Raw genomic sequence first — 17831 nt, forward strand, 5'->3', positions numbered from 1 at the left:
ATAGATAAGTGGCAGAACCGGGATCAGAACCCATGACCTTCTGACTTACATCTACCAGCTCTATTGTACTGAATCTCCCAAGCGCTTAGTACAGTACTCTGCAACCCGGAAGTGTTCAATAAATACCACTGATTGACAGACTTTTCTAAATTAACACACTCACAGATATCATTTGGAATCTTCTCCTCAAAGGTTCACCACAGGTCAGTGAGATGCAGGAATATCAACCGAAGCAGTAAAGGTGTGTTTGACCCTGGGTAAGTCACTTCACTTCTCTTGCTCAGTTCCCTCATCTGTAAAATGGAGATGAAATGCCTGGTTTCCCCTTCCACCCTTCCTTGTCCGTGAGCCCCTGTAATAACGTTGGTATTTGTTTAGCGCTTAGTATGTGCCAAACACTGTTATAAGCGCTGGAGTAATCAGGTTATCCCACATAGGGCTCACAGTCTTCATCCCATTTTACAGATGAGGTAACTGAAGCCCAGAGAAGTGAAGCGACTTGCCCAAGGTCACACAGCTGACAAGCTGTGGAGCCGGTATTAGAACCCACCACCTCTGACTCCCAACCCTGGGCTCTTTCCACTGAGCCACACTGGAGGGACTGTGTCAGACCTGATTTTCTTGTACCTAACACAATACTTAGTACAATGCTTGGCATGTGGAAGCACTTAACGTATACCACAATTTTGTATTTTCCCCTGCTAGAGCAGGAGTGGTGTTCTCATCCTCGCCACAGCTATTGGTTTGTCCACCTGGCAGATTGTTTCCCTGGGGACCAAAAACCCCCCAACGACCTCACCATCCAGCCTTCTCCCACTACCTGTAAATGCCAGTTTGGGGGTCTTCCCTTCGCAAGTCTCTGACTCCCTTTCCCAAAAATCTGTCCTCTCATCACAACCCAAAGGTGTTGTTTCCATACCCTGGTTTTGCTATGATGCCTGGCACTTACATATTTTTTCTAACATCTACATGAACAACATCACACTTTTAAACTCACTCGGGGCCCCTGTTCGACTTGTCAAGAGTGGGTTGCGGGGGAATCAAACAGGAAAGTGAATTCTGTCCACCTCCAGGCACCAGACCCAGAAGCCAGGTGCACTGGATTTCAGGCCCTTCTCATCCCCATCCCCCCCATCACAATTCAAGATCTCAAGCCTGGGAGGGCAGCGACCTCACGGGAGTCCAAAGGTCATGGGTTCTAATCCCAGTACTGCTACTTGTCTGCTGTGTTTCCTTGGGCAAGTCACTTAACTTCTTTGGGCCTCAGTTACCTCATCTATAAAATGGGGATTGAGACTGTAAGCCCCACGTGGTACAGGGATTTTGTCCAACCCAATTTGCTTGTATCCACCCTTGCTTAGTGCAAGGCCTAGAACACAAAAAGCACTTAAACATCACAATTATTACTATTATTATTAATAAACTGGCCCTGCCCGGTGTTGAGAGGCAACAGAGGGAAAAGAAAATCCCAGGTTTTCCTCCAGGCCGGTTTAGTGATCCCGGCAGTGGCCTCTACATCCGACCACGGCTCCAACTTTGAAGGGCGTGAGAGAATCGGATTCCGGCAAGCAGCCTCTTACCTCGATCACTTGGGAAGGCCAGGGCACACAAAAATGTCGACATCAAATCCCCTGATGGATCCATCGAGTTAGCAGGGTAGACACTTTGTGTTAAGAGGCAAGGATCAGGAAAGACTGCTGGGAAACTAATCCCCATTAATCGTGGAACACACTTCCAACCCTGAACACACACCCCTAATGACCTGAAGGGGAAATGAACCCAAAACAGAACTCTGGAAGGTCATCTGGATTAGACTCCACCAGAGAAATCCTTCCAAGGCAGGGCCATACCTCAGTGGCTCCAGACAACGGTCACCACCATCAGTACTAACTAGAGTATCTCACCGTTGGTGGTGCCTTCTTCAAAACCAGGACAGCTACAGATTTCGAGGACCTATTTTACGCAGAGCACGGCACTAGGCACCGACTTGGGACTCCAAATTCAGTAGTCAAACACCGGGGAGTTTATTGGACGACCACAGGACTCACTCGGCCATAATCCACCCCAAACCGTGAGGGCAGAGATCAGGTGTGTTCCCCCAGGGTGTTTGGGAGAGGTAGTTCTCCATCACCAAGTCAGGATCGGCTTTCCCGGCCTCTCGGGTTTTCCAGTTCGGACAGTACCACAAAACACCCAGGTTTAACTCCCTACCTTCCGCTATCCGGCCGTCTCCTTTCGTGGCCTTGGTTCCGGACCGGCTCAAGAGATTTCCATCAAGACTAGGCGATAGCAATGCATGGCACCAAGGAGTCCTTGTCCCAGTGGTTGGGAAAATGGGAACCATGTCAGTGACGGGCGTGAGGCAGCCCTGCCTTTATCCCATGCAGCCCCCAAACCCAAACATCCCCTCAACAGCCACAGCTACCGCAGCCTGGGCTGACGATCGACTGCTTCTCTGTTGGGCAGAACAGGGTTCCCAGCTTGGAATCTCCGGTATCGCCGAGGGGAGCCTACCTGAATTCAGAGCCTTAGTCCCACTGGCTCTATACCCCCTTCGCTAGGCATTCCTTTAACCCCTGGCTTTCTCGTTCTTAATCATCTGACTGGACAGGTGGCTGACTTAGGTGCCTGAGTGAGATGAAATAGAGGACTAAAGATAGTTGGTGACAGCTAAAAGCAACAAGGAATTCAAACTCCTTCTTGCAGCGCTTAGGACAGTGCTTGGCACATAGTAAGTGCTTAACAAATACCATCATCATCATCACTACTAACCCTAAGGGAGTTATGACACACCCTACCAGTCTCACCTAAATCCCCAATACCGAGGGAAGAGAGATAATGAAGATTTAAGATCTTTCCAGGAGTTTACACACAAAACGGGTCTCTGGGGCTTTGACAGCCAGCCTTGAATTCTTGGAAACGGAACCCCAGGCAGGAGTTGTTTGGGTTCCACACACTGCAGTCTTCTGAGAACCTCTTAAGACCATGAATAAGTCACCAAGGGAATTCTGTGTTTTGGTCTTCCTCATACCTTGAGGTGGGAAGTGATTTTCTCCACCCTGCTGATGTTCAAAATGGTGGCTTAGTCGGTGTTTCTGACCGGGAGATTTGGAGGGGGTGAGGGAAGTGTTCACGTGAGGGAAAGAAAGGATTGTGTTTAGTGACCAGGCTTCATTTGGCAATTCACAATGTTCTTTCCCCCAATATTTGGCATATATATATATATATATATATATATATATATATATATATATATGCCACACACACACACACACACACATATTATATGTATCTACACACATATTATATGTATCTACACACACCCCTTTTTTCCTCCTGTATATGGCCGTGGCCAAGCCTCACTGCATTATGAGAGTGATCCCTTGATGCCTTCATTTCCTCCTGCCACGGCCGGGCCAGAGAGGAGGCAGATGGGACGTGAGACGAATCTCTGCTATGACCGGGAGACGGGGAGCGGCCTGGGTCCCTCTACGGATGAGAGCGACCTCGGAAGCCCAGGTCCCACTGGGGACCCGGTTCCGGAAAGGGCCTTCCCTAACCTGTGGGTCTCAATGTGATCGGCAACCTCAGCTCTCTGGCCAAAGCCATCCCCGCACTCTGGACACTTATAGGGCTTTTCGGCGGTGTGAAGTCTCTGGTGCCTCAGCAGGTTGGAGCTGAGGCTAAAATTTTTACCACACTGAGGACACTTATAGGGCTTCTTGCCAGTGTGCGTGCGCCGATGCTTAATCAGGTCCGAACGCTGGATGAAGCTTTTCTCACAGTCGGAACATTTATAGGGTTTCTCTCCCGTGTGGGTCCTCTGGTGTTCGATGAGTGTCGTGTTATGGGTAAAGCTCTTGCCGCACTGGGAACATTTATAAGGTTTCTCCCCTGTGTGAATTCGCCGGTGGGTGAGCAGGGACGAGTTCACGGTGAACCGTTTCCCACATTCGGTGCACGTGTAGGGTTTCTCGCCTCTGTGGGTTTTCTTGTGTCGAATGAGGTTGGAGTTCTCGCTGAAGTTTTTCCCACACTCGGGACATTTGTAGGGCTTTTCTCCGGTGTGGGTTCTCAGATGCTGTATGTACAAGTAGCTGTAACTGAACCGTTTCCCGCAATCCACACACTTGTAGAGTTTCTCTCCCGAGTGGATTTTCTGATGCTTTGTGAGGTTGGACCACTGGGTAAAACTTTTCCCGCACTCGCTACATATGTAGGCTTTCTCCTCGGCGCTGGCTTTACTGGGGGGTACGGAGAGCTTCCCTAGGCCCCAGGTGTGGGGGGTGGGGGTCTCCTGCCGTTTTCCCCTCTGCTTTTCCAATCTGCCATGATTCCTACGGGCTTTTCCCTGCTCGAGATTCCAAAAGTGGCTTCCTCTGGATCTCCTTGCGGGCATCTCTTGAGGTTTCTTATCCACCACACCTTTCTCCTCTGTATTTTCCCTTCCGTATCCTCCAGAAAAAGAGAAGGGGGCGGGGGGAGATGAAACAGACAAGTATGAGAGGAATGAAATCCTAATCCCCAGTAAACTCTGATGGCTTGCTACCCCGTTATAGCCAGAGTAACCGACAGGGAGTTTTCGGCTTCTATCGCAACTGCAGCTCCTAGATCCCCAGGGAATCAGCTGTTAGAGAAAACAGGCAGGACCGTTGCAGGTTGTCGGATAAATACGTACAATCGTTTGTAACCTTCTTTCTACCCGGCCATACGGAGGAACAAGTTAAGCCCAGCGTTCCGGGACCTGGTCTACAGTTCCTCTGCGATGTTGCCGCATCTCTTCTTGTTTCTCCGTTTGCTTGACCTCCCCTTATCCCACGTGCTAAGAGTAATAATAACACTAATCGGATTTGTTAAGTGCTTCCTACGTGCCAGGTGCTGTTCTAAGTGCTGGGAGAGATACAAGGTAATCAGATTGGACAGAGTCCCTGTCCACATGGGGCTCACAGTCTTAATCCCCATTTTACAGACGAGGGAACTGAGGCCCGGAGAAGTGAAGTGACTTACCCAAGGACACACAGCAGACAAGTGGCAGAGCCAGGATTAGAACCCGTGATCTTCTGACTCCCAGGTCCTTGGTCTATCCACTAGGCCACGCTGCTTCCAACACTTGGGTTGGACCCTGGTCTGCTGATTTTGGATTTCCTACTTGCCCTTTGGGTCTGGAAACCGGATGGTCTAGTTGGAAAGATCGGGGTTCAGGTGTCAGCTCCATCACTAGCCTAATGGGTGACCTTGGGTAAGGCACTGAATTTCTCTATGCCCCAGTTTCCTCATCTGTTGAAAAGGGATCAGATATTGTTCTCCCTTAGGTGAGGACAATACCATAGATTTGGTAAACACCATCCCTGCCCTAGGGGAGCTAGCAGAGTGGAGCTGAGAGACACGGTGCACTCGAAATGACAGGCCACACAGAAAAGATGACAAATAGTGACCACACCGGCTACTAGAAGAGGTGACAACTGAGGCAATAGGGGATCCGCTAGGCCTGAGCTAGATTTTCCCAAGTTCCTCACCTGGAGGAAGGCCTTCCAACATTTCCTGTTCACCGGTGCTGAGGTAATCTTTACTCCAGGGTTCTTCCCCTTGCTCCAGCCGATCAATCACCTCTGGTTTGAGAATGGGAAGACCTGTCAATGAGGAGAATGGCGCATTTACCCGAAACGGACATACAGCCCACCGGTGTTACCTGGTTCCAAGATGGCCTCGATCCCCTGCCCTCTTTCTGGCTGGGAACAAATGTGGGGCACAAAGATCGCTAAGAATCAGTCACCCGGGAAGCAGTGAGCGCTACTTGACGGTGGCAAATAGTAAGAGTGAGGATGGGAGAGAGCGCTTCTCGGAGAACCACCGTTTCAGAGAAAACCTCTGAGATGTGACTTGATTGTTGGTATTTTTTAAATGGTATTTTTAAGCGCTTTCTATGGGCCAAGCGCTGTCTTAAGCACTGGGGAAGATACAAGTTAATCAGGTGGGACACGGTCCACATCCCACATGGACTTACAGCCTTAATCCCCATTTTACAGATGAAGGAATTGAAGCAAAGAGAAGGTAGGTGACTTGCCCAAGGCCACACAGCAGAAAAGTGGTCAACCTGGGATTAGAACCCAAGTCTTTTTGACTCATTCATTCATTAATTCATTCAATAGTATTTACTGAGCGCTTACTATGTGTAGAGCACATTCGTAGGCCTGTACTAAGCGCTGGGGTAGATGCAAGCTAATCGGATTGGGCCCAGACCATGTCGCACACAGGGCTCACAGTCTGAATCCCATTTTACAAATGAAGTCACTGAGGCTCAGAGAAGTGAAGTGATTTGCCCAAGGTCACCCAGCAGCCATGTGACAGAGCTGGGATTAGAACCCAGGTGCTCTGACTCGCAGTCCCTCGCTCGATGCCCTAAGCCATGCTGCCGCTTCTCCGGGGAGACACGAAAGCCTCTAGGCGTAAATTACTTAAGAATCCCCCAACCCACCTCCTCCAGGTGACACTGGCTAATTCCTGATAAGTAAATAATAATAATAATGTTGGTATTTGTTAAGCGCTTACTATGTGCAGAGCACTGTTCTAAGTGCTGGGGTAGACCCAGGGGAATCAGGTTGTCCCATGTGTGGCTCACAGTCTTAATCCCCATTTTACAGATGAGGTAACTGAGGCACAGAGAAGTTAAGTGACGTGCCCACAGTCACACAGCTGACAAGTGGCAGAGCTGGGATTCGAACCCATGACCTCTGACTGCAAAGCCCATGCTCTTTCCACTGAGCCACGCTGCTTCTCCCTCCACCCGGCCTCTGAATCCACAGTCCGGCAAAAAAAGAAAAGGTATTTGTTAAGCGCTTATATATGTGCCGAGCACTGTTCTAAGCCCTGAAGAGAGCGCGCAAGCCTGCTTGCCAAAGGATCCAGGCTCCACAAGGCCCTGCCGGCCCTGCCGCGGCAGAGCACCCAGCAGCAATGAGAGGAAGTTCCTGAACCGATCTGCAGCCCCTCCGAGCAGAGGAAGATGCTGTCTTACCCAGAGACACCAGATTCCAATAGTTTTCTTGCATGACATCCCTGTACAGGGACCTCTGAGCCGAGCCCAGCCGCTCCCACTCCTCTCGGGACAAGTAGACAGCCACGTCTTCAAACGTCACTGCCATCTGTAGCGACGGCGGGAACCCTGGGGATCGGGAGAGAAAAGGGAACCAGGGAAACAGGTGGGCGGGGAGTAGGGAGAGTGTCATATGGAGGCGGGGGGAGAAGAGAAGTCAGTCGATCAATCAGTCACGGTATTTATTGGGAGCTCACTGTGGGCAGAGCACTGTAGCACAGTGCTTGGGAGATCGGAAGGGGACAGGCAGAGAAGCAAAACGAGCATTTTACAGCCTGAGGGGCCGACTGTCCTTTGAGTTTGGGGGTGAAGGGGTGGCAGGGGAGTGGTAGAGCCCGGGAGGGGATGGGCTGGCACTTGGAAGACCAGCAGACCAGCAAGCCATCGTTTTCCATCCGTGGAAACTTGTAGGACTAGTCAGAGGCCCGGTGTGCATGAGACTGGGAATCCAGCTCCTAAAGCTGACAAGGCCATCGTTCCCATGGCACCTCCGTTTACAGCAGCAAACTACGGCCGGGGGCTACGACCGGTCCGCCAAGTGATGCCGCCCAGCCCACCGCTATGCCCAGCAAAAACAAGAATGTATATATGCTAGCGATGCGCGTGCAGACACCTGTCCGCGTTTCTAGGCATTATAAATCTGTGTGGACGAAAAAGTCTGCGGCCCTCCATAGCTCAGCTCCAGGCTAAATAACCGTCCTGGTCGGCTGGCTGCCAAGGTAGGGTTTCACGTGTTTTGGGCATCACCCGACGAGGTTTCACGTGTGTGGGGGGCATCGCCTGATAAGGCTCCCGAGCTCATCGCTGATTATTGGGTAAAAACATGCAGCCGGTTGGGGAGAGCAGGTGGGTGGGTGGGTGGGTGGGTGGATGGGTGGACGGACGGACGGACGGACGGACCCACCCACCTGCTGCTTTGCCCCGTTCGCTGCTCATGCCGCCGCCTCCTCCGCTCAGTGGCTAGGGAACAGGGCCGGGAGTCAGAAAGTCACGGGTTCTAATCCCAGCCTCACCACATGTCTGCTGTGTGACCTTGAGCAGATCACTTGGCTTCTCTGGGGCTCAGTTACCTCATCTGTAAAATGGGGATTAAGATTACGAGCCCATCGAGAGACCGTGTCCAACCTGATAACCCTGTATCTACCCCAGTGCTTAGAACGGTGCTTGGCACATAGAAATCGCTTAATAAGCACCGTAATTTTTTTCTCCTCTCCTCTTCTCCTCCCCTCTCCTCCTCTTCTCCCCACCTCCTCTCTCCTCCTCTTCTCTTCCTCCTCCTCTCCCCCCCTCCTCTCTCCTCTCTCCCCCTCCTCTCCCCTCCTCTCTTTTTCTCCTCTCCTTTCTCTTCTCCTCCTCTTCTTCTCCTCTCCTCCTTCTCTTCTCCTCTCTTTTCTCCTCTCCTCTCTTTTCCTCCTTTTCCTCTTCTCCTCTCCTTTCCCCCTCCTCCTCTTTTCCTTCTCCTCTCCCTTCTCTTTTCCCCCTTTCCTCCTCTTCTCCTTCTCCTCTCCTTCTCCTCTCCTCCTCTCCTTTCTCTTCTCCTCCTTCTCCTCTCCTTTCTCTCCTCCTCCTCTCCTCCTCCTCCTTCCCTCTTCTCCTTCTCCCCTCCTCTCTTTTCTCCTCCTTTTCCTTCCCTTTCTCTTCTCCTCCTCCTCTCCTCCTTCTCCCCTCCTCCTCTCCTTTCTCTTCTCCTTCTCCTCTCCTCCCCTCCTTTCCTCCTCCCCTTCTCTCCTCCTTTTCCTTCCCTTTCTCTTCTCCTCCTCCTCTCCTCCTTCTCCCCTCCTCTTCTCCTTCTTCTCTCCTCCTCCTCCTCTCTCCTCCGGCCCCCGTCCCTCCGCCCGGCGGCCCCACTCACCGGGCAGAGCGGGGGGCGGCCGGCCGGCCGGACAGAGGGCCGGAGGGAGGGAGGGAGGGAGGGAAGGAGGGAGGGATGGCCGGCCCGAGGGCCGGAGGGAGAGAGGGAGGCGGGCTGGAGCCGGGCTGGGGGCGGGAAGCATCGTTGACTTCCGGGTCCTCTACCGCCTGCCCGGCCCCCCATCCCGCCCCCTCCGGCCCTCCGGCCCTCCTTCTGTCCGGCCCTCTGTCCGTCCTTCTGTCCGGCCCTCTGTCCGTCCTTCTGTCCCTCTGTCCGGCCCTCTGTCCGGCCTTCTGTCCCTCTGTCCGGCCCTCTGTCCGGCCCTCTATCCTGCCCACTGTCCGTCCCTCTGTCCGTCCTTCTGTCCGTCCCTCTGTCCGTCCTTCTGTCCGGCCCTCTGTCCGGCCCTCTGTCCGTCCTTCTGTCCCTCTGTCCGGCCCTCTGTCCGTCCCTCTGTCCCTCTGTCCGGCCCTCTATCCTGCCCTCTGTCCCTCCTCTGTCCGTCCTTCTGTCCGTCCCTCTGTCCGTCCCTCTGTCCGTCCTTCTGTCCCTCTGTCCGGCCCTCTGTCCGTCCTTCTGTCCCTCTGTCTTGCCCTCTGTCCGTCCCTCTGTCCGTCCTTCTGTCCGTCCCTCTGTCCGTCCTTCTGTCCCTCTGTCCGGCCCTCTGTCCGGCCCTCTGTCCTGCCCTCTGTCCGTCCCTCTGTCCGTCCTTCTGTCCCTCTGTCCGGCCCTCTGTCCGTCCTTCCGTCCGTCCCTCTGTCCGTCCGAGGCCCACGGCCCCAGCCCGGCACGGCCAAGCACCGAGGAACCGCTTGACGAATTCCCCGAATTCCCAGCAGGCCGGCCAGCGCTGAAGCCAGCTCGCAGGCCCGCTCGGCCGAGGCCCCGGCCTCATTCCCGCCCCCCTGCCCGCCCGCCTGCCTTCCATCCTATTTACTGAGCGCTCGCACCGACGGCTTGGAGAGCCCACGGCGGCCACCTCCCTGCCCAACCGCGGGCTCACCGTCTAGACGGGGCCGGGGGTGGGGGGCGAGGCGGACAGCGAAACAAAAGTAGGCGGGCATCGATGGAAATAGAATTAGAGATATAATAATGTTGCTATCTGTTAAGCGCTTACTGTGTGCAGAGCACTGTTCTGCACGGGGTCATCAGGTTGTCCCCTGGGAGGCTCACGGTTACTCCCCATTTTACAGATGAGGTAGCTGAGGCCCAGAGAAGTGAAGTGACTCGCCCACGGTCACACGGCTGACAAGTGGCAGAGCCGGGATTCGGACCCCCGACCTCTGACTCCCAAGCCGGGCTCTTAATGTTGGTATTTGTTAAGCGCTTACTACGTGCCGAGCACTGTTCTAAGCGCTGGGGTAGACACAGGGGAATCAGGATGTCCCACGTGGGGCTCACAGTCTTCATCCCCATTTTACAGATGAGGGAACTGAGGCCCAGAGAAGTGAAGTGACTCGCCCACAGTCACACAGCTGACAAGTGGCAGAGCCGGGACTTGAACTCATGACCTCTGACTCCAAAGCCCGGGCTCTTTCCACTGAACCACGCCGCTTCCCATATAGACACGCGTCATTCGTAAAATAAAGGCTCCGCAAGGTACCGCTGCCTCGAAGCCTCCATTCTGACATCCATTCGATCCTATTTATTGAGCGCTTACTCTTCATTCGATAGTCGTTCATTCAGTAGTATTTATTGAGCGCTTACTATGTGCAGAGCACTGGACTAAGCGCTTGGAATGGACGATTCGGCAACAGAGAGGGACCATCCCTGCCCATCGACGGGCTCACGGTCTAATCGGGGCAGGCAGAAGGACAAAAACAAGACAACTTAATCACGATAAATAGAATGAAGGGGATGGACACAAAATAAATAAGGGAATAAAAATCTATACAAATGAGCAGAGTGCTGAGGGGAAGGAGCAGAGGGAAAGGGGGCTTAGCTGAGGGGAGGGGAAGGGGGGAAGGGGAAGACCACTGGACTAAGCGCTTGGAATGGACGATTCGGCAACAGAGAGAGACCATCCCTGCCCATTCACAGGCTCCCGGTCTAATCGGGGGAGGCAGACGGACAAAAACAAGACAACTTAATCACGATAAATAGAATGAAGGGGACGGACACCTTATTAACAAAATAAATAGGGGAATAAAAATCTAGACAAATGAGCACAGTGCTGAGGGGAGGGGAAGGGAGAGGGGGAGGAGCAGAGGGAAAGGGGGCTTAGCCGAGGGGAGGGGAAGGGGAAAAGCATTAGACTGAGCGTTTGAGAGAGACCCTCCCCGCCCAATGACCGGTTCACGGTCTAGAGGCAATGGGAGGGAATTCCTCGAGCCAGCTGGAGACCCTTCCTGTCTCTCCCCACTTCGGTTTCTTCTTCGCTCCGCTGCCCGGATCACCTTTCTGCGGAAACGCTCTGGGCCCGGCACCCCCCTCCTCAAAGACCTCCGGTGGTTGCCTGTCAACCTTCACACGACGCAAAGACTCCTCGCCCTTCATTCGGTAGCATTTATCGAGCGCTTGCTATGTGCAGAGCGCCGGACTAAGCGCTTGGAATGGACGGTTGGCTGGCTTCAAAGCTCTCCGTCACTTTGCCTTCCTCCTCCGGCCCAGGCCGCACACTCCGCTCCTCTGCCACCTCTCACCTCCTCACTGGGCCTCGACCGCGCCCGTCCCGCCGTCGACCCCCCGGCCCGCGTCCTCCCTCTGACCTGGAACGCCCTCCCTCCTCGCATCCCCCAAACTAACTCTCTTCCCTTCTTCCAAGCCCTCCTGAGAGGTCACCTCCTCCAGGAGGCCTTCCCACACTGAGTCCTCCCTTTCCCTCTGCTCCTCCTCCCCTCCCCATCGCCCCGACTCCCTCCCTCTCCTCTACCCCCTTCCCCTCCCCACAGCACTGGTGTATCTGTGTACACATTTACTATTGTATTTATTTTATTAATGATGTGCACCTATGGAAAGAGCCCGGGCTTGGGAGTCGGCGGTCATGGGTTCAAATCCCTGCTCTGCCGCTTGACAGCTGTGTGACTGTGGGCAAGGCACTTCACTTCTCTGGGCCTCAGTTCCCTCATCTGTAATAATAATGTTGGTATTTGTTAAGCGCTTACTGTGTGCAGAGCACCGTTCTAAGCGCTGGGGTAGACACTGGGTAAACAGGTTGTCCCGCATAAGGCTCACAGTCTTCATCCCCATTTTACAGATGAGGGAACTGAGGCACAGAGAAGTTAAATGACTTGCCCACAGTCACACAGCTGACAAAGGGCAGAGCAGGATTCGAACCCGTGACCTCTGACTCCCAAGCGCCGGCTCGTTCCACTGAGCCACGCTGCTTCTCTGTAAAATGGGGATTAAGACTGTGACCCTCACGTGGGACAACCTGATGACCCTGTATCTCCCCCAGCGCTTAGAACAGTGCTCCGCACACAGTAAGTGCTTAACAACTGCCAACATTATTATTATTTATCTATTCTGATGCTACTGATGCCCATCCACTTGTTTTGTTTTGTTGTCTGCCTCCCCGCTTCTAAGACCGTGAGCCCGTCCCGGGATTGTGGCCACGATATTGCCCCGCATCCCTCCCCGGCGGGGGTGTGCCATGGGAAGCAGCATGGTTTAGTGGAAGAGTACGGGCCTGGAGTCACAAGGTCATGGGTTCTAATCCCGCTCCACGACTTGTCTGCTGTGTGACCTCGGGCAAGTCACTACACTTCTCTGGGCCTCAACTGCATCATCTGTTAAATGGGATTTGAGACTGTGAGCCCCACGTGGGACAGGGGCTGTGTCAACCCGATTTGCTTGTATCCGATCCAGCGCTTAGTACAGTGCCTGGCCCATAGCGATAAACGAATAATTATTCTTATTGTAACGCCCCGTCCCTCCAGGGGATGTGACCCGTGTTGACCCCGCCCCTTCATCGGAGTGTGATCGATGTTGGCCCCGCCTTGCAGGGTGGTGTGGCCATAGACAAGCAGTGTGGCTCACTGGTTTAGGAGTCAGGGATCTGGGGAGTCAGAGATCATAGGTTCGAATCCCGACTCTGCCACTTGGCAGCTGTGGGACCGTGGGCAAGTCACTTCCCTTCTCTGGGCCTCAGTGACCTCATCTGGAAAATGGGGATGAAGTCTGTGAGCCTCACGTGGGACAACCTGATGACCCTGTATCTCCCCCAGCGCTTAAAACAGTGCTCTGCACATAGTAAGGGAAGCAGTGTGGCTCAGTGGAAAAGAGCCTGGGCTTCGGAATCAGAGGTCATGAGTTCGACTCCCGGTTCTGCCACTTGTCAGCTGTGTGACTGTGGGCAAGTCACTTCGCTTCTCTGGGCCTCAGTGACCTCATCTGGAAAATGGGGATTAAGTTTGTGAGCCTCACGTGGGACAACCTGATGACCCTGTATCTACCCCAGCGCTTAGAACAGTGCTGGGCACATAGTAAGCGCTTAGCAAATACCAACATTATTAATGATGCTACTGCCCCGCCCACTAGGGGGCGTGACCTGGTTTATCCCCGCCCCCCTGGAGTGTGTCCCGTGATTGGCCCCGCGCTTTGGGGGCGTGGCCCGGACTGTCCCCGCCCCTCCGGGGATCTGGCCCGTGATTGGCCCTGCGCGTTCGTGGGCGTGGCTTGGGTTGCCCCCGCCCCTCTAAGGGGGCGTGGCCCGGGTCTCCCCGCCCAGTAAGGGGCGTGGCCTGGATTCCCCCCCCCGCCCCTCTAGGGCGATTGGCCCCGCGCGTTCGGGCTCGGCCCGTGATTGGCCCGCACTCTCCGAGGGGCGTGGCCTGGGTTGTCCCCTCCTTCTAGAGGGTGTGGTCCGATAGCGCCCCTCCCATCAGGGGGGCGGGTCCCGGTCTGTCCCCGCCCCTCTGGGAGGGGATGTCCCGCGATTGGCCCCGCCCGTTCGGGGGTCGGGTCGTGATTGGCCGCGCGCTTTAGGTGGGCGTGTCCCGTGGGGTCTCCGTCCCCTCGCCCTGCCCCGTCCCGGGTCGGTCCTGTCGCCGGCGGGTCCGCGGAGATGACGGCGAGCAAGCGGGTGGCCAAGGTAGGAGCCCGGCGCTCGTCTCCCCTTCCCTCCCCCGCCGCATCCCGCGATGCTCCATCCTCCCTCCCTTTCGCTTTCGTTTCCTGGGGAACCACTCCCCCACCTCCCCCCCCGCCCCCCAAAGACCAACCGCTTAGCGCAGTGCTCCGCACCTAGGAAGCGCTCCATAAACACCGTCGAAGTGAGTGACTCCCGCGCCCCCCCCCCCCCGAACAAATCTCCCCACGCCTTCGTCCATCCCACCGTGTTCATGGAGCGAACGCTTTTCATAGGTGCGAAACATAGGTTTCATAGGAGAAGCATAGGAGAAGCAGCGTGATTCAGTGGAAAGAGCACCGGCTTTGGAGTCAGAGGTCATGAGTTCGAATGCCAGCTCTGCCACTTGTCAGCTGTGGGACTGTGGGCGAGTCACTTCACTTCTCCGTGCTTCAGTTCCCTCATCTGTAAAATGGGGATGAAGACTGTGAGCCCCACGTGGGACAACCTGATTTCCCCCGGGTCTACCCCAGCGCTTAGAACAGTGCTCGGCACATAGGAAGCGCTTAACAAATACCAACATTATTATTATTAGGTTTAGTCCAGTGTCTCAGTTCCCTCATCTGCCAAATTCGCTACCTGTTCTCCCCCCGACCCTTTAGGCCGTGAGCTCCATGCGGGACCTGCTTATCTTGTAGCTACCCGAGGGTTTAGCACAGTGCTTGGCATAGAGAAGCAGCGTGGCTCAGAGGTCATGGGTTCTAGTCCCACTCCGCCGCTCGTCAGCTGTGTGACTTTGGACAAGTCACTTCACTTCTCTGGGCCTCAGTTCCCTCATCTGGAAAATGGGGATGAAGACTGGGAGCCCCACGTGAGACAAACTGAGTACCTTGTATCCCCCCCAGCGCTTAGAACAGTGCTCGGCACATAGTAAGCGCTTAACAAATACCGTCATCATTATTATTATTATTATTATATTTGTACATTCCAAACGCTTAGTACAGTGCTATGCACATAGTAAGTGCTCAATAAATACTATTGAGTGAATATTGTCCCCCGTGGGGCTCACAGCCTTCATCCCCATTTGCCAGATGAGATAACTGAGGCCCAGAGAGGTGAAGCGACTCGCCCAAGGTCACACAGCGGACAAGCGGCGGAGCCGGGATTAGAACCCACGCCCTCCGAGTCCCAAGCCCGGGCTCTTGCCACTAAGCCACGCCGCTTCTCTATGCCAAGCGCTCTGCTAAACCCTCGGGTAGCTACAAGATAAGCAGGTCCCGCATGGAGCTCACAGCCTAAAGGGTCGGGGGGAGAACAGGTAGTGAACCCCCATTTGGCAGATGAGGGAACTGAGACACAGAGAAGTAAAGTGACTTGGCCAAGGTCACACAGCACGTAAGCGGCGGACGGGATTAGAATCCGGGTTGCCCCACTCCCAGGTCCGTGCTCTCTCCGTTGGGCAATGCTGCTTCTCAAGCTGTTTAATCAATAAATAGTCAATAATCAATCGATTATGGAGCCCCTTCTGGGTGCGGAGTAGCCAGGTGCTTGGAGGGTTCAATAGAATTAGTATTAAGATTAGTATTAATAGAATTAGTAGATACCACCATCCCTGACCTCAAGGAGTTTACAGGCTTGCCAGGGAGAGACGCTAAAAGAAATTCCAGGTCCGATACCATCCCCGTCCTCGAGGAGTTTACAATCTTGCCAGGGAGACGGACACTAAAATAAATTACAGGTCCCAGGAGGCTGCAGTTTCAAAATGTATCTATAAGTGCTTTGGGGGGAGAGGGTCGGGTGCCAGTTAGCTCAGTGTCCAGGGGGTGAAGACTCAGATGCGTAACTGTCCCAGTAAGGGGGGTCGGAAATAGGGTGGGGAGGTGAGAGGTTAGTTAGGAAAGGGAGGAGAAGTGATTTTGCGGATGGGAAAAGTGGCGGAAATTATCGGCTTTGAGTTCCAGAAAGGAGGGAGGGGGTGAGCGAGGGATCGATGGCAAGAGAGATGAGGTAGAGGCCCAGTAAGTAAGTTGATATTAGAGGAGTGAAGTATGTGGGCTGGGTTGTAGTGGGAGAGGAGCAAAGATGAGCAGGGGGAGAGACTCCTTAAAACTCCCGGTCAGGAGTTTCTGCTTGATGCAGAGAGGGATGGGCGATCGCTGGAGGTCTTTCGGGGACATGCACGGAACAATTCTTTTAGAAACACGATCCTGGTAACAGAGTGAAATGCGGGCTGGAGTGGGGAGATGCAGGAGGTAGGGAGGTCACCGAGGAGGCTGATGCAGAGGCCGAGACGGGGCGTCATTCATGCCTGCACCGGCACGGAGGCGGTACGGATGGGCAATGTCAGGCCCCGAGAAATAATAACAGTAATAATGATGATGGAATATGCCAGGCACTGAACTAAGCAGTGGGGTGGATCCAAGCAGATCGGGATGGACCCAATCCCTATCCCACTCGAGGGGCTCACGGTCTCAATCCCCATTTTACAGATGAGGTCACTGAGGCCCAGAGAAGTGAAGGGACTTGCCCAGGGTCACGGGGTAGATAAGTGGCAGGGCCGGGATTAGAACCCGTGACCTTCTGACTCCCAGGCCCGTGCTCCGTCGGCTACACCGTGAAGTGAGCAAGATGAGTGCAAACGCTGAAGCCGGCCTGCTTCTCCGCGCCCCCCGCCGCAGGGCACCCCCAGATAGAGGTGACGGTGACGGGAGCATCACCACCAGCCTTTATCTTGGGGAGCGCAGGGAGTCAGAAGAAGGAGTTTATCAAGGGTCATGGGCGGACGGGAGGGGAGAATGGAAGAGACGATCTCCAGTCCTAGTAGAGGGCCGAGCAAAGACTGATGCCACCAACCTGTGGGTCCTGGAGGGCTGTGGGGCCCTGCTCATTATGATAATGATAATAATAATAATGTTGGGATTTGTTAAACGCTCACTATGTGCCAAGCACTGTTCTCAGCAGTGGGGTAGGTACAAGGCCATCAGGTTGTCCCTCGGGGGGCTCACGGTCTTCATCCCCATTTTACAGATGAGGGAACTGAGGCTCAGAGAAGCGAAGCGACTTGCCCGAAGTCACACAACTGACGCGTGAGGAAGCTGGGATTAGAACCCACGACCTCTGACTCCCAAGCCCGGGCTCTTACCGTACCGCTTCTTGGGATCAAATTGGACATGGAGGCAGTGGGATTTATGATCTGTCTGCCACACTAGATTGTAAAAAAGACTGTAAGCTCTTTAAGGGCAGAGATCATGTCTACTTAACTCTGTTGTGCACTCCCAAGGGTTTAGTCCAGTGCTCTGTAACAATAATAATAATAATCATGATATTAAGCACGTACTGTGAGCCAGGCCCTGTACTAATTGCTGGGGTAGATACAAGCTAATCGGGTAGGACACAGTCCTTGTCCCACGTGGGGCTCACACTCTTAATCCCCATTTTACAGATGAGGTGATTGAGACAAAGAAAACTTTAGTGACTTGGCCAAATCACACAGCAGACAAGCGGCAGAGATGGGATTTGAAACCCCGGTCCTTCTGACTCCCAGGCCCATCTGTGCTCTATCCTCTAGGCCACGCTGCTTCTCAGCAAGTGTTGTACACAGCAAGCATTCAATAAATTCAATAGAGAAGCAGCGTGGCGCGGTGGAAAGAGCACGGGCTTTGGAGTCAGGGCTCATGAGTTCGAATCCCAGCTCTGCCACTTGTCAGCTGGGTGACTGTGGGCAAGTCACTTAACTTCTCTGTGCCTCAGTTCCCTCATCTGTAAAATGGGGATTAAGACTGTGAGCCCCACGTGGGACAACCTGATTCCCCTGTGTTTACCCCAGCGCTTAGAACAGTGCTATGCACATAGTAAGCGCTTAACAAATACCAACATTA

At 54.0% G+C, this 17831-nt stretch overlaps 2 protein-coding genes across 4 annotated transcripts in view; one reads left to right on the top strand and one right to left on the bottom strand.

The window, feature by feature from the left end:
• Positions 1-17831, top strand: part of UBE2L6 (ubiquitin conjugating enzyme E2 L6) — a 29141-nt gene that overhangs the window by 4255 nt on the left and 7055 nt on the right. The window contains exon 1 of one of the 2 annotated variants that reach the window (XM_029059064.2): positions 13876-13977. The exons of the other annotated variant lie outside the window; for it this stretch is intronic. Coding sequence (XP_028914897.1) covers positions 13951-13977 — 27 coding nt within the window. The 5' untranslated portion in view covers positions 13876-13950. Of the gene's footprint in view, positions 1-13875; positions 13978-17831 lie in introns of those variants that run through there. 2 annotated transcript variants of the gene reach the window in all.
• On the bottom strand, positions 1393-8097 carry LOC100076585 (zinc finger protein 34-like). Of its 2 annotated transcripts, none has more exons than XM_029061737.2 (4): positions 8002-8097; positions 7016-7162; positions 5517-5609; positions 1393-4455 (listed from the first exon to the last, which is right to left on the bottom strand). In XM_029061737.2, the coding sequence occupies exons 1-4, from the start codon at positions 8027-8029 to the stop codon at positions 3455-3457; spliced, it is 1269 nt and encodes a 422-aa protein (XP_028917570.1). In that variant the 5' UTR covers positions 8030-8097; the 3' UTR covers positions 1393-3454. The 2 variants fall into 2 exon arrangements, with proteins under 2 accessions (XP_028917570.1, XP_028917569.1); XM_029061736.2 differs by having other exon boundaries at positions 5517-5630.

Source organism: Ornithorhynchus anatinus, chromosome 3 (assembly GCF_004115215.2).
Source record: "Ornithorhynchus anatinus isolate Pmale09 chromosome 3, mOrnAna1.pri.v4, whole genome shotgun sequence".
Taxonomy (NCBI): Eukaryota; Metazoa; Chordata; class Mammalia; order Monotremata; family Ornithorhynchidae; genus Ornithorhynchus; species Ornithorhynchus anatinus.

Bases quoted from the DNA above. Each gene is read 5' to 3' on its own strand.
- LOC100076585 (XM_029061736.2), bottom strand. From the start codon at position 8,029: ATGAGCAGCGAACGGGGCAAAGCAGCAG. The intron at 5,631-7,015 runs GTAAGACAGCAT...CCTCATTGACAG, and splicing joins TTGGAATCTGGTGTCTCTGG to GTCTTCCCATTCTCAAACCA. The intron at 4,456-5,516 runs GTGAGGAACTTG...CTTTTTCTGGAG, and splicing joins GTTGGAAGGCCTTCCTCCAG to GATACGGAAGGGAAAATACA.